Genomic DNA, 15,596 nt, shown 5'->3' with positions numbered 1-15,596 from the left:
GGAACAAAAGGGGTGACGACCCCGATATGGACAGCCAGGGAGGGCAGCAAAGGGAAGCCAAAAGAGGGTGCTGGGAAAAGGAATGATGACCTCGACTTATCCCCATATAGTTCTTTGGGAAGATTTTGAGGGTTTGGGATAACTTGTGCATTCCCCCGAAAATAACCAAAGAACTAATGATAAAATATTGTTGTTTTGTTTGGCCAGAATATAAGTTACCAGGGGGATTTAGGTGGCCCCCTGTAGGGTCGGACGACGATCCTAGTCTTTGTCAGGTTTTGTGCCTGTATCTTAGTGATGCTGAGAAGGGTCTCATTGAGAAAGAATGTGTGTCAATACGGTTAAGGGCAACATCTAGAGGAATCTTATGTAACAAAAGAGAGAGAGGCAATCTGCTGAGGGGTTGGAGTTGATGGCTGGATTGGGAATGTCAATTGATATTGTGGGGGATGATAAAGAAGTTAGCACTACTGTAACTTTGTGCAAAGTGTCTGATAAAGCTAGGCTGAAGTGAACTCAGAAGTGTGGGCAGTTCCAGGAAAAATAATAAAACAGCAATTGACATGGACAGTCCTCCTGAAAGGATACACCAAGGCCCTGGTCCTATTTGGACAAGCCTTGCAGAAAATACTGAAGGAATTTATCCCACCCCCAGGAGCCAGGTTATTGCAGTATGACTTGCCCCTATCAGGTGAACAACAGAGGGTAGTGAAGGCAACTGCTGTGAAGTTACTCAATTTTTTGTTCCAAAAAGGGTTTAGGGTGTCGGGGGAAAAATATATATATATATATATATATAAATATATATATATATGTATATTATATATATATTTGGGGCATATTTTGGCTGGAGGTTTAACCCAAAACAGCCCCAATGTTGTGGTATGGACATGAGAAGGAGAACAGAGCTTTAGAAAATTAAAAGATAAATTGACCAAGGCTCCGGCCTTAGCTCTTCTGGACACAGAGAAAGAATTTGAATTATATGTGGATGTCAAACAGAGCCGTGGCAAGGGAATTTTAGTGCAAAAGCATGGAGGCATGCGAATACCAATAGCTTATTTTTCTAAAATGTTAGACCCAGTGGCTAAGGGGAGGAGGGGCTTATTTTAGGGGAGATTTGAGAGAGATTCCTTGGCCAGATGGGGACAATGTGTTTATTGATGGATCTTCAAGAGTAATAGAAGGGAAACGGGCTACAGGATATGCTATTATTAAGGGAAGGGAGCTGCTAGGAGGAAAGCTGCTGTCTACCTGGTCAGCCCAAACTGCAGAATTGTATTCTCTAATAAGAGCCTGTGAATTATATCAAGGCAAACTATTGAATATCTTTACAGATTCTAAATATTCATATGGTGTGGCACATATGTTTGGAAAACTGTGGGAAGAAAGAGGTTTATTAACTTGCCGAGGAAAGGCATTGGTGCATAAGGATCCGATTGCTCGCCTGCTGGAGGTGGTGAACCTCCCCAAAAAGGTCTCAATAATTCATATCAGGGGACATCAGACAGGACACTCAGAGCAGGAGGTAGGCAATCGATTGGCTGATGAGGAAGCTCAAAAAGCAGCACTCCTACCAGAAGTATCTAAGATCCTCCCTCTCCTACCGGTAGTCCAGCCATTACCAGAGAAGATGTCTTTTCCACCAGAAGAATTAGAAATAATTAAAAATAGTGGAGCAAAAGAAAAAGGACATGACTGGTTTACAAAGGAGGGCAAACAATGGGTGCCCAAACCCTAGCCCTACAAATACTGAAAGAGCTTCACGAAGGAAGCCATTGGGGCTGTAGACAGCTGGCGGAAGCCTTCCTTAAAACCTATGCTGCCCATGGTCTTTTTGTTCTGGCAAAACAGGCCATTGAGGGCTGTCTGATTTGTGCTAAGGCCAACGGCCGAGCCGCAAGAGAAGTTGCAAGGGGAGGACGACCCTGGGCTGTACGCCCATTCCAACGACACCAAGCAGACTTTACTGAGATGCCCCGTGTAGGGAGACTTGAGTATCTTCTGGTAATAGTATGTCAGTTGACAGGATGGCCCGAGGCATTTCCAACTGCCTCAACAACAACTGGATCTGTAATTAAGGTGTTCTTAGAACAAATAATTCCAAGATATGGTTTGGTAGAGGCAATAGATTCAGACAGTCACTCATTTTACAGGAAAGGTCCTTCAAGGTGTCATGACTGCCCTGGGGATTCAATGGGACTTGCATACCCCTTGGCATCCTCAGAGTTCTGGTAGAGTGGAAAGGATGAATGGGAACATTAAAAAGCATCTTTTAAAATTGGTGTTAGAAACTAAGATGCCGTGGACACAACTTCTACCATTAGCTTTAACAAGAATAAAAGCAAAACCAAGGGGAGACATTCAGCTGTCCCCCTTTGAAATAATGTTTGGGATTCCCTATCCTGCTAACACCCAACCTGGCAAGGAGGTGGAGATAAGTGATATATATATATTTAAAGCAATATGTGGCCAGAATACATTCTCTTGTGAAGTCTCTCCGACAGGAAGCCCAGCTCGCACAGACCCTCCCCTTGGATTTTGCAGTCCATGATATCCAACCAGGGGATTGGGTCTTGGTCAAAGAATGGAAAGAAGCACCACTGCTAGCAAAGTGGCGAGGACCTTATCAGGTATTACTAACCACAGAAACATCAATCAAGACAGCTGAGCATGGATGGACTCATCATACCAGAGTTAAGATTTCCAAGACTCCAGAAGTCTGGACTTCTCAGTTGAAGGAAGAGGATGGAAAGCCCCAGCTAACTCTCCGTAGATCTGTACCGCAGGCTGGGAGTGGGTCTGGAAAATAAGTGCTGGGTTGCTGGGTCTGTGGGAGTCCAGGAGGATATGAAGACTACCTATGGGTACTAGACATACTGAATGCAGGTTTTTAGTTAATAACCTAGTTTGTAAAAACAAATATTGTCCAAAGGAGGGGGCGGGGGGGTAAAGAGGAGGGATTGAGCGGAATGCTCAAGTTTCTGTATTCATCAATAAGGGGGTTTCTCCACAGTTTGGCTGAAGAGCAGGACAAAGGGAGGGGAGACTGAGTGGAGCCATGAGCCAAGTGGGACAAAAAGAGCCATCTGCAACGAGATGGGGGCCTTTACAAAGGAGGGAAATAGGGCAATTCCCCCACATTCTTTAGCAAGGGGGACAAAGGAGTTGGGGAGCTCAGGTGAGAACAGATGGCGGGAGGCCGGAGTTCGGTGTAGGCGGGCCGGGAAGGCTGTAACTTCTGAGTACCTTGGCCAATGGGGAAAAGGAGAGGGCGTCCCTCGGTCGGGAAATTAGGATAAAAGGGGAGCTGCGTCCCCCAGCAATTTGAGAGACCCCACAGGGATATGCCCGGTGTACTCTCCCTTTATTTGAATAAAGTTTTAGGACTCCTCTGTCTCCTTTTAGACATTCAGTTCTTGACAGCGAGATTTTCCGCACACTATGAAGAGCTGAGAAGCTTCTACATAAATCACAAAGGCTTTATGCTGTTTTTGCTAGATTTGCTGAGCCAAGCAACATCATTTCTCTTCTCATTGTAGAAAGCAAAAGGCTTGTAGGGGGTACTTTTTGAATTACTGATGCAATATTTTTATTATATTTTTATTGCAGTCATAGTTTGGATACATTTACGGATGTAACTGAACTAGCTAGAAGCACATAATTAATATATATGTTCAGTCTTTCACATGAGCGCTCTGTCTATTCTGTACTGTAGCCTGGATCAGTGGACTCCTGATACTGTGTTCTACAATAGATACAGAGGTAAATCTATCTTTAGGCCGAGAACAAGTTAACAGCATAAGGTGAGGTCAAAGCTCTGCTGAAAATAGAGTTTAACCTTTCTTTCTTTGCATTTCTGTGATAGTTTTCTGTATGAAGTTTAGGAAGAAATTTATCATGTTTTGTTACTGAATTTAAGGTACCAAATAAAACATATTACTGTTTGAGACCAGAAGTGCATACATTGGTCTCAAGAAAATGGTTTGAGAAAATGAAATGGCCTGCAGCAAAAATAGCTCAGATTCATTCAGGCAGTCATTGTGCTGGGAGGGAGGCCGCTCCTGATAGTCTGTCCTTCCCATTTCTTTGCCTTTGTCTAACCAAACTCTTCCGTTTTTGAGCAGTCATTTGTGCAGGGATTCAATACAATTTCTTCCCTTTCTTTCTTTGTGTTTTGATTTGGTTTGTTTTCTTTGAGGGATTCTTCAGTATTCTGAAACAATTGGACCGTCCCTGTCTTAAACTCATATCAAAGCTGTTTTTCTTTCAAGTTCTATTACATGGCCCAAAGCCTCCCTCCTCCTCCAGTCTTAGCAGCTCAGCATATGCTAGCTGCACGCTGCAGTGAAAACCTATCCCTGGCCTTCCCCTATATTTAAAGGCTGCTGGCCTCAGATGAAAAATTCCATAATTTCTGGTATGGCCACAACTGAGAAGGTTTTAGGCTTTGCCAGAACAAGTTGGCTTGCTGTCCTGTTTTGGCTGACAGGTTTCTCACTGAAGTATGCAGTTAAACATAATAATGGCCATATACTGGAAGATTTATCTCATTTAATAGTTACTGAAAAACCTTTTCAGACTTTCTTTCCTTTCATGCAATCCATCCTTGGATACTAAATACAAAATGAAAAAACAAAAACCCAGAAGTAGAAGCAGAATGAACTTTTTTTCCCCCCCTCAAATATGAAGGCACAGTATTGAGTATTTTGGATATGCAAGTCAGTGCGGTCTTATAATAGCACAAAACAACCACCTTTTTTAATCTTTGCAATCAGTTATTGTTCAAAGACTCTTTTTTCAGTCCGAGTTCTGTACTGGAAACAAGGCTTAATCACAGTTATTTTCCTTACTGTTGCTGTGCAAATGCTTGAATGATTGATGGAGCCTTTCTCTTCAACATGAAAAAATGAATGAGAAGATGCCCCAGAAAACAGCAGGTGGGAGGGTCAACTAAAGCATTTTAGCTTCCTTTTATGCCCCCTCCTGTGTGTAACACATAAACAATTATTTTTAATGATTTTTGGACCACTAGTCATGAGAATAATAAGTTCAATTTGAAACAAAGTAAATGGAGCAAGTAAAAGCAATCCAGATTTTTGCCTAGAGCTTTATCTTTTGTTACTTCTGTTTTCAATTGCACATTCTTTATGTTGCATCATTTTCTAGCCCATTTTAGTGCACAGATTTTTTGAAAGGGTCACAATACATTTTTCTTTTTTATAGATACATTCAGGAAGAGAACATGATGAAGATATTTGAAATCTTTTGGAGACTCTGTAGGAATGGGCATTTAAATAAGACTGTGGTTAAAGTAAACTTGGTTTTAATTGATTTCTTTTTTCTTTTAAGCTACTGATTTTTCAATGAACAGGGAACAAAATAGTTGAACAGCACATTATTTTCTTTCATAAGCAGTGAGAGGTGGCTGTCTGCCTGGGGAAAACAGTGTAAGACTTGGCAGCCTGTTTAACCGGGGATAATTAAAGGCCCTTCCAACAGAGGGTGCTGCCCCCCCCCCCCCCCCCCCGCTGTTGGTGCACACGCGTCCTTGCTGTGTGAACCAGCCCGGAGGAAAACACCACAGAGAGTGGTGAGGTCCAAGCTCGTCCTTTGTCACAGATCAGAGTCTAGACCCAAGGACAGAGGTGGTTGTTTGAAGAACTAGGTTTTCACTGTCTGTCCTGCTGAGGTTACTCCACTTTGTGTAAAGGAGCATTCACTCTGCCAGTGCCTGCTAAGACCAACATGCTATGTGCCACATATTGAACCAAGAAATTAACCAAGTCAGAATTACTTGTGTGTCTCCAAGTCAGAATTACTTGGGGGTACCAGGAGTTAGCTTGCTTGCTTTTCCAGTCTGTCTGTCTTAACAGGTAGAAGAAGGCTTGAACCTCGTTTTCCAACACTAAGTCTGGATTCACAGAGGCTTCTGCCTTTAACTTTAGACTCATTTCAGCAGAAGAGGTTGAAAAGGTTTAACAGGTCAATCTCAAGAAGAGATGCAGGTGGGTGAGAACCCAATTTGAGAGCTCCAGTAAAGCTTAGGAATGAGCTAGAGCTCTCTATAAGGCACCATATGCCCAGGACAGGATGTAGGGGTGTGCATGTGTGCGTGGCACCTCTGGAAGAAGGTAAAGGACTGTGGCTTCAAATTTGACCCCACTTTGAGCAGTGGATTGGACCAGGTGACCTCCAGGCTAAATCCCTCCCTTCCAAGCTAAATTATTCAGCAATTCTCTGATTCCGGTTGTGTCTGGATGTTGGTTCAGACACTGTTTAGCCATAGATTTATCCCAGTCTGGGTAGTGCAATTCTGCTTGTTTGTATTTGTGTAATTACAGCAGTGAAATATTTCTATTGGTATCAGTCACAAAATCTAAATTGTGTGTATGTGTTTAGTTTAAACAAATTGAGAGAATGATCTGAGATCCTGAACTAGGTAACAAGGATGTTCAGTGTCATATAAAACTTAACTAACTGCTATTACTTTTTTCTGTGAGCACAGATATTGTTCCTTTTGGGACAATTCCAAGCAAATAAGGTAGTTGAGGGGTTTTGTAGCAAATTATTCTCTTTATCCCTCCCGAGAATTTACTGTAATCTTAGTTTGTAAACCTAATGAGCAAAAGTGTCTAATCACAGTTTTCCAGTAGAAGAAATCAGACTAGTCATGGCCATTACAGTGGGGAGGTTTATACCCCATATCTCAGCAAGGAGAAGCTGGTAGGGATTTTGTTTTCATTTTCTCGTATTTCATCTTGTCATTCCCTCAATTCTCTCTACACACAATAATCTCCCTTTGGAGCTTGCAAAAATGTTGGAGTCTGAAATCACTGTCATCACAGTGGCTTCCCTAGCTGCATGACATCAGTACTGGAGGGCACCAACCTTCATTCCTCAAGATGGTCGTTGTCCTCTAAGAAAGAAAATTGCCACAGAGGATACCTGCTGTATGTACGCCTAGGGGCTCCTTCTCTAAATGAAGACCTAAAGGCTTTTTGGTTGCAGAACTGGGTAGCACAATGATATACTTTGTTCAAAAAAGTTTTGGGTCAGATTTGTTAATTTCTGTAGACAGATGCTGCTGAGATTGACAGGCACATATATTCTGGGGGGAAAAAGGAGGTATTTTTTTAAAATAGTAGTATTCTTACTGGTTTGACAGTTTGTTATTAAACAAGACTTTTAGTGCCGACATTCATGCAGACCTGCAGTGTCAAAATACTCTAATATTTTGATCTATAGTTGGAGAGGTACGTGAACAAAGATTTTTCTACATAAGCTTTTGCTGCATGAATTGTATTTCACTGGTGCACAAGCTATTTTTTATGACCATTTATCTGTGAATAGCAGACATATTAACATCTCTTCAGTTAAAAAATAAAAGACATAAAAAATAAAAGAGCATACCACTGCCAGGTATGTTATCTTCTCGAAGGGCAGATGAAGATAGTGTGCTGCCTGCTAATAAAGAGGAACTGTACAAGTCCAAATTGTGCCATTAGCTGTTGGCTTTGTGACTAAGAGATATGGAACTAGACAAGAAAAAAGTTGGCAGCTGTGCACTGGTAACTAAGTATCTGCTGTTACATTATGGATGCAGAGTCAGAAATTGAGGCTGTGAAATGTTAATCGGCTTGCTAGGAACCGAGCGAGCATTGTGGCTTCGTTTATTAAGATAGTGCAACATTAAAAAGTGCCAGATGGAGAGGTTAGTTAGACTGACAGATGTGTGGTTAATCATTTAGACATTGCTGGTTCTGAAATGGTAATTCAGCTTCTTCTATAAAATTTTCAATAATTAGTAAGTATAACTTTTAATCAATGTTCTTTTATACAGCAGCATATTAAGTATATTCTTTCAAGGATATTACAGTAAACATTAGAAGTCATAGCAACCGTTTTATGCAAAACAATTTGTTAAGAAATTTTATGCTAACTTCATAGAAACATCCTCACCAATTTAATAATATATGTCACTCAGAATTAATGTTTTTTTTTTCAAATGCAGCTATTTATCCAAAGAAGTGATAGTACCTTGAAATTATTTCTATGAATCCTGTATGTCTTGCTTCTCCTTATTTCAACAGGTGACGGAGCTAGAGTGTGTAAGCAGTCAAGCCAATGCAGTCCACACACATAAAAAAGAATTAAACCAGACAATACAGGAATTAGAATCTACACTGAGGAAAAAAGAAGAGGTATTTGCTAACATTTATTCTTACCTTTTCTGAATCACAGCAGGCATTGATATGTTTGTTCAGATGAGCAGCATGTCTGTATCTACTTCTTGTCTCCAACACAGGCTGTTAGGCTGCTCTTTCCGAGGAGGATTCAGGAAACACAGTAATTGTAAAGAATTTCCTCCCAAAATGAAAAGCATTCTCCAGACTCCCTCACACTTAAGAGATTAGTATCTGGGTGTGAATGTTGCAAATATTGGTGCTCTTTTGAATTATGCTGAGTTGTAGGATGCAAAGCGATCTTTTGGAAAGAAGTTCCAGAAGTTAAACGTACCCTGCTTTGGGAAAATACTCCTTGGCTTTTTAGTTTCATAAGCTGTTTTTGTTCTTTTCTCTTCAAGATAAGCCAAGCAAAGTTCTCTTCCATTATTCATTATTTCATATAGTTTGTTGTTTTTATGTCTTGTTACTTTCTGCTTCCTAAATTAAAAATACCATTTCTTTTAGACTCCTTTTATAGAAATCAGTAGTCAAAGCAGACAATTTTTATTTATGCTCAGTCCCATTGCTAGTGACATAATAAGCAGCTCACAGATGAAAATGGGATTTTTGGCTTGAGAAAGATCCTTAAGGGTAGATTAAAATAGAATTTAAAGTATAAAATTGTTTCTGTAATTATGAGCACCCTTAATTTTCCACCAAAAAAAATTACAGATCTTTTGTGTGGGAGTGAGTCTTGGACTTTTATAGCAAATGAAATGCTTATCTTTATTGTTTATTCACCCTGAAATTGTTCTTTCAGAACTGAGATGCAAGAATATGGGGAGCAGAGCTCCCTGTGCCATGTTAGGCAATAGCTGTTTTGGTGTCGCTGGAATGATTTGCTCAGGAGAAGCGTGAGCAGGAGCTCCCTGTACTGATCTGTATCAGCTAAGATGTTGTTCAAGAGATCTTTTCTTCTCCCCCAGGAAATAGGAAGATTGAAACAAGAAATCGACAATGCCAGAGAGCTCCAGGCACAGAGGGATTCTCTGACCCAGAAGTTACAGGTGAGCTATAGTGCATTGTATTAATTTAGTTAGAAGGGAAAAATGATCAACAAGTGAGCAGTTCATATGAGTAGCTGATAGTCTCTTTACTGATGTTGCCAGATAAATAAGTTCAACTGTGTTGCAAAGCATTGTGACAGGACGCTCCTCTGGTACTTGTACTACAATTTCCACCTGTTGTAAGGTGATATTTTTTTCTTGAGGAAAGTCTCCAATCTCATTTAGAATTCCACAGAATGTTCTCTTGTTAGCACGTGTCCTTCATTAATACATATTCTGGGGAGCTTGGATCTCATTTTCACAGTAGTGTCATTCCCACAGGTCTGGTGTGCCACTGAACTGTCAGGCATTGTATCATCCTGTTGGAATGAGTCTGTAGTGAGCGGAATGCTCAAGTTTCTGTATTCATCAATAAGGGGGTTTCTCCACAGTTTGGCTGAAGAGCAGGACAAAGGGAGGGGAGACTGAGCAGAGCCATGAGGGAGTGGGACAAAAAGAGCCATCTGCAACGAGATGGGGCCTTTACAAAGGAGGGAAATAGGGCAATTCCCCCACATTCTTCAGCAAGGGGGACAAAGGAGTTGGTGAGCTCAGGTGGGAACAGATGGCGGGAGGTTGGAGTTCGGTGTAGGTGGGCCGGGAAGGCTGTAACTTCTGAGTACCTTGGCCAATGGGGAAAAGGAGAGGGCGTCCCTCGGTCGGGAAATTAGGATGAAAGGGGGGCTGCGTCCCCCAGCAATTTGAGAGACCCCACAGGGATATGCCCGGTGGACTCTCCCTTTATTCGAATAAAGTTTTAGGACTCCTCTGTCTCCTTTTGGACATTCAGTTCTTGACAGCGAGATTTTCCGCACAGTAGTTAGCTTTTAAACATAGGCTGATAAGATAAAGGTTAAAGTGTTCTTGTGTAATACAGGCTTTAAAAGCCAAAATTGACATTTTCTTGTAATTACTTAGAATCATTTTGTTTTTCTTGTTGTTCTGGGTTGTTTTTTACTGTGTGTAAAGCTAGATGCCTTAGCCTCCATGCCTTAGCCTCCAAGAAACGGCATACACAACCTTCCACATTGTGAGTCAGTACAGCTGAACCCCTCTCCTTTAGTCACTGGGCTAACTAGCCAATGCAGAGATGCCTTCCTTGGGAAACACCAGCCTTCTGGCCCAAAATTTAGATGACTTTAAACACTGCATTCAAACTTCAGAGTTATGACACAGCTGGAAACTCAGGGATTAAGTAATTTAAAATCTAAAGTGCTTAAAGATGACCAGCCTTGTTCCAAGGCTTGACCTAAATCATGCTAAAAACAAGCTTCATCAGACAATCCACAGCTTAAAATTATTATGCAAATTTCATTTTAAATCAATTTTATAAATTCACACTTCCTTGAATCTCATTTTAGCCCTCAAAATAAACCACATAAGCACAAAATGAGTTAATCATTTTTCCATGTTCTTAAGTCAAATTATTTGTGAGAAGTGTGTTATGACGGTGTTTCTTTAAAGACTATTTTGAATATATCTGAGCTACCCAGTTCCAACATTTCTAAAAATTGTTGCTGGCTTTAGAGCAAGCATGGAAGTTTTCTGATGCTTACTGCTGTATTCTTTCTACTTTGATAATTCCGGCCCTCTCTGAGCTGCTTTCCCCTCTATCTGTAATGTCTGGGCAGTAGCATTTCCTTCTATAGGAAGAAAACCATCCCACATCTGTTCACTTAGTTGACTCATCATTTGTTTTCAGAGTGGTTGTCTCCAGTGTCCATATCTATTCATCCTCCTCTTTTTTTCTTAGGCTTTATTTTTCTCTCTTGTGTTTGAAAATAGATTATGTAACTCTAAAAATATTTTGGAATTCAGCCTGTATGAAAACCACTATGCAAAGAAACTATTATATCAAGGTGTACTGCATTTCTGACACACTCGTATAAGAGAATGAATTAGAAATCCATCATTGGTAAACTCCAGTGAGAAGTATGTTATCACAGGGAAGGGTAAGTATTGAGGCCCTTGTTACCTAAGAATTTCATTAGCAGTGTAGAGAAGGCACATATCAGTGAGTCATGAGCAGTATGACTCTCTGTGAATCAGGGTAGATTCCAAAACATAGCTGTTGCATATAGTTTGAATATTTTATTCTTATCCTTGCACTGATTTTTACAAGAGCTTATTACAGCGTAAAAAACAAGAAGTTTGTTACTAATTTATATCTCTTCTAAATGAAGAAAATATACAGGAAATGTATATACAAGAAATGATGTCCACAGAGAAGTCTGAACAAAACAGCATAAAATAAACCTTCTAAAGGCACTGAATGTATTAGAAGAGTCAGTAGATTATTATCCAAGATAAATTGCAAATAAAGTGAAATGACAAAAGTGGAGTAACGTAATACATTGCCTGAACAGCTCTTCATTGCTTCCCATCAAAAAGTAACAATTTTGAAGCAGAATGACTTGTGATAGTAGACTGCGCATGAACTGGATATGAACTTGTAATGTAATGCCATTGCAACGATCACTAGTACTAATATGGGATACACGTGTGTAAGGATCTAATGTAGAAATTGGACTTTTCCAGAAGTTAGGAGCAAAAATTTCTGGCATATTTCAGTTAGTCCTACTTCCTGTAAGTCGTTAATTATGGAATAACTACTACAGGCATACACAAGCTGGAAATGCAAACAGAAGAAAGGAGCTCATATAGTTGGAAGGACATGGGACAAGCAACAGAATTGGAGAATTAGAAGGAAAAGCCTTATGCTGGATATGGATAAGGAATTTGCTAGATTTAGAATAAAGCTTTTTGTTTGTTTGTTTGTTTTTTTAACTTGGATGCTATTACCCTAACGGCTCAAAGCAGAGCAATTCCTAAGTTTAAAAGCATTTATGGAGGGAAAGATGATGTTCAGTGCTAGATACAGGGCAATGTGCTGTTCTTCAGACCAAGATGGTGTGTGTGTCACCAAATAAAACATTCATATCCATGGATTTGTTGCAAAATAATCCCTTTTATCAGTGGCTTCCCTACTTACAGCAAGTAATTATCCCTTGGTTAAGAACAGTGGCCAGGAGAACTCCCAGGCATATAAGGTTGGTGAGTAGAAGAGGAGCACTGACAGGAGAAGCAGGAAGCCTGAGGGAAGGTGAACAGCAATCAGTAACATGTGATCAAAGAAAGGAATGACTCATTATTACAGGGCTGACATTCCCCTAAATTTCCCTTTTTGTCCTCTGCTACAGTTATTATGCCACAGTGGATCTCGATTTTGTGCAGTCAGTTTAGGGCTTGTATAATACTCAATTTGAAGTGCAAGAGTAGGCCCAGTGGAGGAGAACCTGCAGGAGATATCACCTCAGTTAAAATTGGTCACTTATAGCCACCGTGGGCTAATTATTCATTATGGAAGTAAATGCTTTTTAACTTATGTTGTTTCTTTTTCAATAAGTTTCCTTTAATGCATCCACAGCTATGTTATTCCATGTTAAACTAATTAAAGTACTTCTTTTGTTGAACCTGGAAGCAAGAGGCAATTCCTGCTTTCAGTTGTGCTACTCAAGACCAGTGATCAAAACTCAGTGATTTTTAACTAGCCCATTTCTAAACAAGAAGCAAATTAAGTATTCCAGATTAATTTAGATGTAACCCTTGACTCTACTAGGATTCATGGGCAGGAGGAAATCAGGTCTGGCTCCCAGCCTCTCCACAGCTCATAAGGGTTGTGCTTCTCGGCCCTTTTATGATTCCCTGATGTTTTCTGCCTTTTCCACCTGCTGGGCCCCAGAGCACACCCCTGTGATGGGCACTGGGAGCCAGCACAGGGCATTGGTCATGTCGCCTTACTGCTCATCTGCCCAGAGGTACAGGAGCAGATCAACATTGCCATGTCACCCCTTGCAAGTGGAAATACATTTTAGGCAACTGACTTTTGGCACCAAGCTGCCTTTTTACATTTGTCAAATACAGACTGCCCCAATACATATTCTGTATGGGTCAGGACGTCTCCTGCGATGTACTCCAGTGTAAATTTGTGCATTCATTTTGAGGAAGACAGAAGAATAAAATAATTATAACAGTAGAAGAGCAGGAGGGCAGAAAGGAGAGTTGTTTATAAGAGGAGGAAGCAGTGGCAACAGAATGCCAAATAGCCTTCTCTAGCACCTGGATGAAACAAGTTGTTGTAAAAGCTCATAGCAGCACCATTAAGAGCTCCAAATGCAATTTTATAATAGTCATTTGTGGCACAAAGGACTGCTATAAAGGTAAGTGGTGATTAAAAAAATGTTAATGTACATAAATACTAATTTATTATGGACATCTCAAGAAAATGACTGCTCAGAGTATATGGCATATAAGTATAAGTATGAGTATAAGAGCACAGTCCCTGTGCTGTCTTTGCAAGTGCTTTTCATAATCGAAATTAGAAAATTCATTATGAAGTTAAGAAATGTACAACAAGTGCAAACACAAAAAACAGTATGCTATTCCAGACCAGCTATACTGGTAATCTGCCATAAGAGAGGGGACATAAATTAGAGCAACTGTAGCCTTGCTTCTCTTTCATACTCAACCCAGCATTGTGAGTGGCCCCAGCACAGAGCTCTCCCCCTCATCCGAGCTGGCGCCAGGCAAAGTGGCTCTGTGCTGTTACTCACAGCGATTGTGGGCTGCTCTTCCTCATGAAAGAGTGCAGAACTTGCTCAGTGTCAAATCCCAGCAGCTGCCTTCCGAGTGCTGCTACTTCATCTTTGCGCGTGTTACATTAAAACAGCCTGTATGTACAGAAGCTCGCTCTTAATTCACATGCTCTCGGTGCTTCGGCAGCTGTTGCATTACAGACATTGCAGACTGGTGCTGCAGAGCAGAGGAACTTTGAAAGACCTAACTCACCGAGACAATATATTCAGCTAGTGTTTGCTCTTTTAAAATTGATACAATTGATTTCACCTTGTGATCCGTATAGCTTGTTTGTATTTCAGTCTTAATTTTCAGCGTGAAAAGGCACACAGTACTAAGGCAGTACTTGTTCCCACATAAAGCAGTAATGTTTGCGAGTTGTGAGACCATTTAATATGGACTATACCCTTGAGCAAGTCACTGACTAAATAGTTTTATCCATATCCGAAAGTTTCTGTTCTTCAGACGAATTCATGGAAATTAATGGAAAGATGGAAGAAATGTGTTACTTCTGAGAGTACAGATTGCATCCTAACAGAAATTCAAATTCTGATTTTGGTTTAGTGGAAACCTTGAAGGATCACAAATTCTTTTAATAAACAGAATTGACAAAGAAGTAGCACATGAATGCCAGCAGAAGCTTAGACTGCTTTCTGTTTACAGACAACACATTAACATATTATGTATTTTCTCTGAAGGAAGTAGAAATTCGAAACAAAGACCTGGAAGGACAGCTGTCTGATCTAGAGAAACGTCTGGAGAAAAGTCAGAATGAGCAAGAAGCTTTTCGCAATAACTTGAAGACACTTTTAGAAATTCTTGATGGAAAAATATTTGAACTAACAGAATTACGAGATAACTTGGCCAAGCTAATAGAATGCAGCTAAAGGAAATGGAATTTCAGTGCCAATCAGCTTAAAGATGCACTGTCTCTCTTCATAGGGCTGTGTTGGGCTCTGCATCAAAGTTGCACAAAATTAGGAAATGCTCCTCTAGAGGGCTTGTTTTAAATTTGAGTCATATTTGAGTGTAAAATTTAGAACTCAGCATGTAGCTAGTTGAAGAAAAAAACACACAAAAAACTTCAACTACAAATTACCTCCATGTACATTATTGGCCATAAATAACTTGAGAGATATTAACAGTAATTGAATGCAATCCTTTTCTAATTATTAGTGATGGAAGAATTAGCATTGTCCCAGGTCACAACCCCTTTTTGTTTTAGACACGCTATAAGTTATCTGCTGTTTTATTTATTTAATATATTTAATTACTGTGTTTTGTGCAAAAACTTAGTGATGACAGACCTGCATTTTGATGTAATCCTAATAATTTCTCAGGATACTTTGCACTGTTCTGAAGCAGTGCCATTACGAATTTATACTTGCCAGGAGTGAGAGAGAGTTGCATCTTTAATTGAAACATAGTTACTATACCTGCTTGTATTAAGTTCTTCCTTCATGTTTTTTTGATTGTTTTCTTTGTTTGTTTGTTTGTTTGTTTTTTTAATATATATGCACACACACACACACAGAGGAAGATAATGTATTTCTTTATGAAGCTTACTCTGGTGTTCTACAATATTGTCCAGTGTAAGGTTTACTTTTTCATACAAATTCCATGTAATTACAGTGGGATACTATCTTCCACTTTACTATATATTTTGAAGCCAACCAATGATGGCAGG

General features: G+C 40.1%; 1 protein-coding gene across 1 annotated transcript; it reads left to right on the top strand.

Moving 5' to 3' along the window:
- The first annotated feature begins 7,491 nt into the window (after positions 1–7,491).
- Positions 7,492–15,318, top strand: LOC104570721 (homer protein homolog 1-like). The gene is made up of 4 exons (XM_010217754.2): positions 7,492–7,571; positions 8,094–8,204; positions 9,155–9,235; positions 14,608–15,318. Exons 1-4 carry the CDS (start codon positions 7,533–7,535, stop codon positions 14,794–14,796), a joined length of 420 nt encoding a protein of 139 aa, XP_010216056.2. The 5' UTR covers positions 7,492–7,532; the 3' UTR covers positions 14,797–15,318.
- The last annotated feature ends 278 nt before the right edge of the window (positions 15,319–15,596 follow it).

This window comes from Tinamus guttatus, unplaced genomic scaffold (genome assembly GCF_059628265.1).
Source record: "Tinamus guttatus ecotype Peru unplaced genomic scaffold, ASM5962826v1 Tinamus_guttatus_pri_ptg001831l, whole genome shotgun sequence".
In the NCBI taxonomy this organism is placed as follows: domain Eukaryota; kingdom Metazoa; phylum Chordata; class Aves; order Tinamiformes; family Tinamidae; genus Tinamus; species Tinamus guttatus.
The sequence above is the reverse complement of the archived record's forward strand: the minus strand, read 5'-3'. Positions and strand labels throughout refer to the sequence as shown.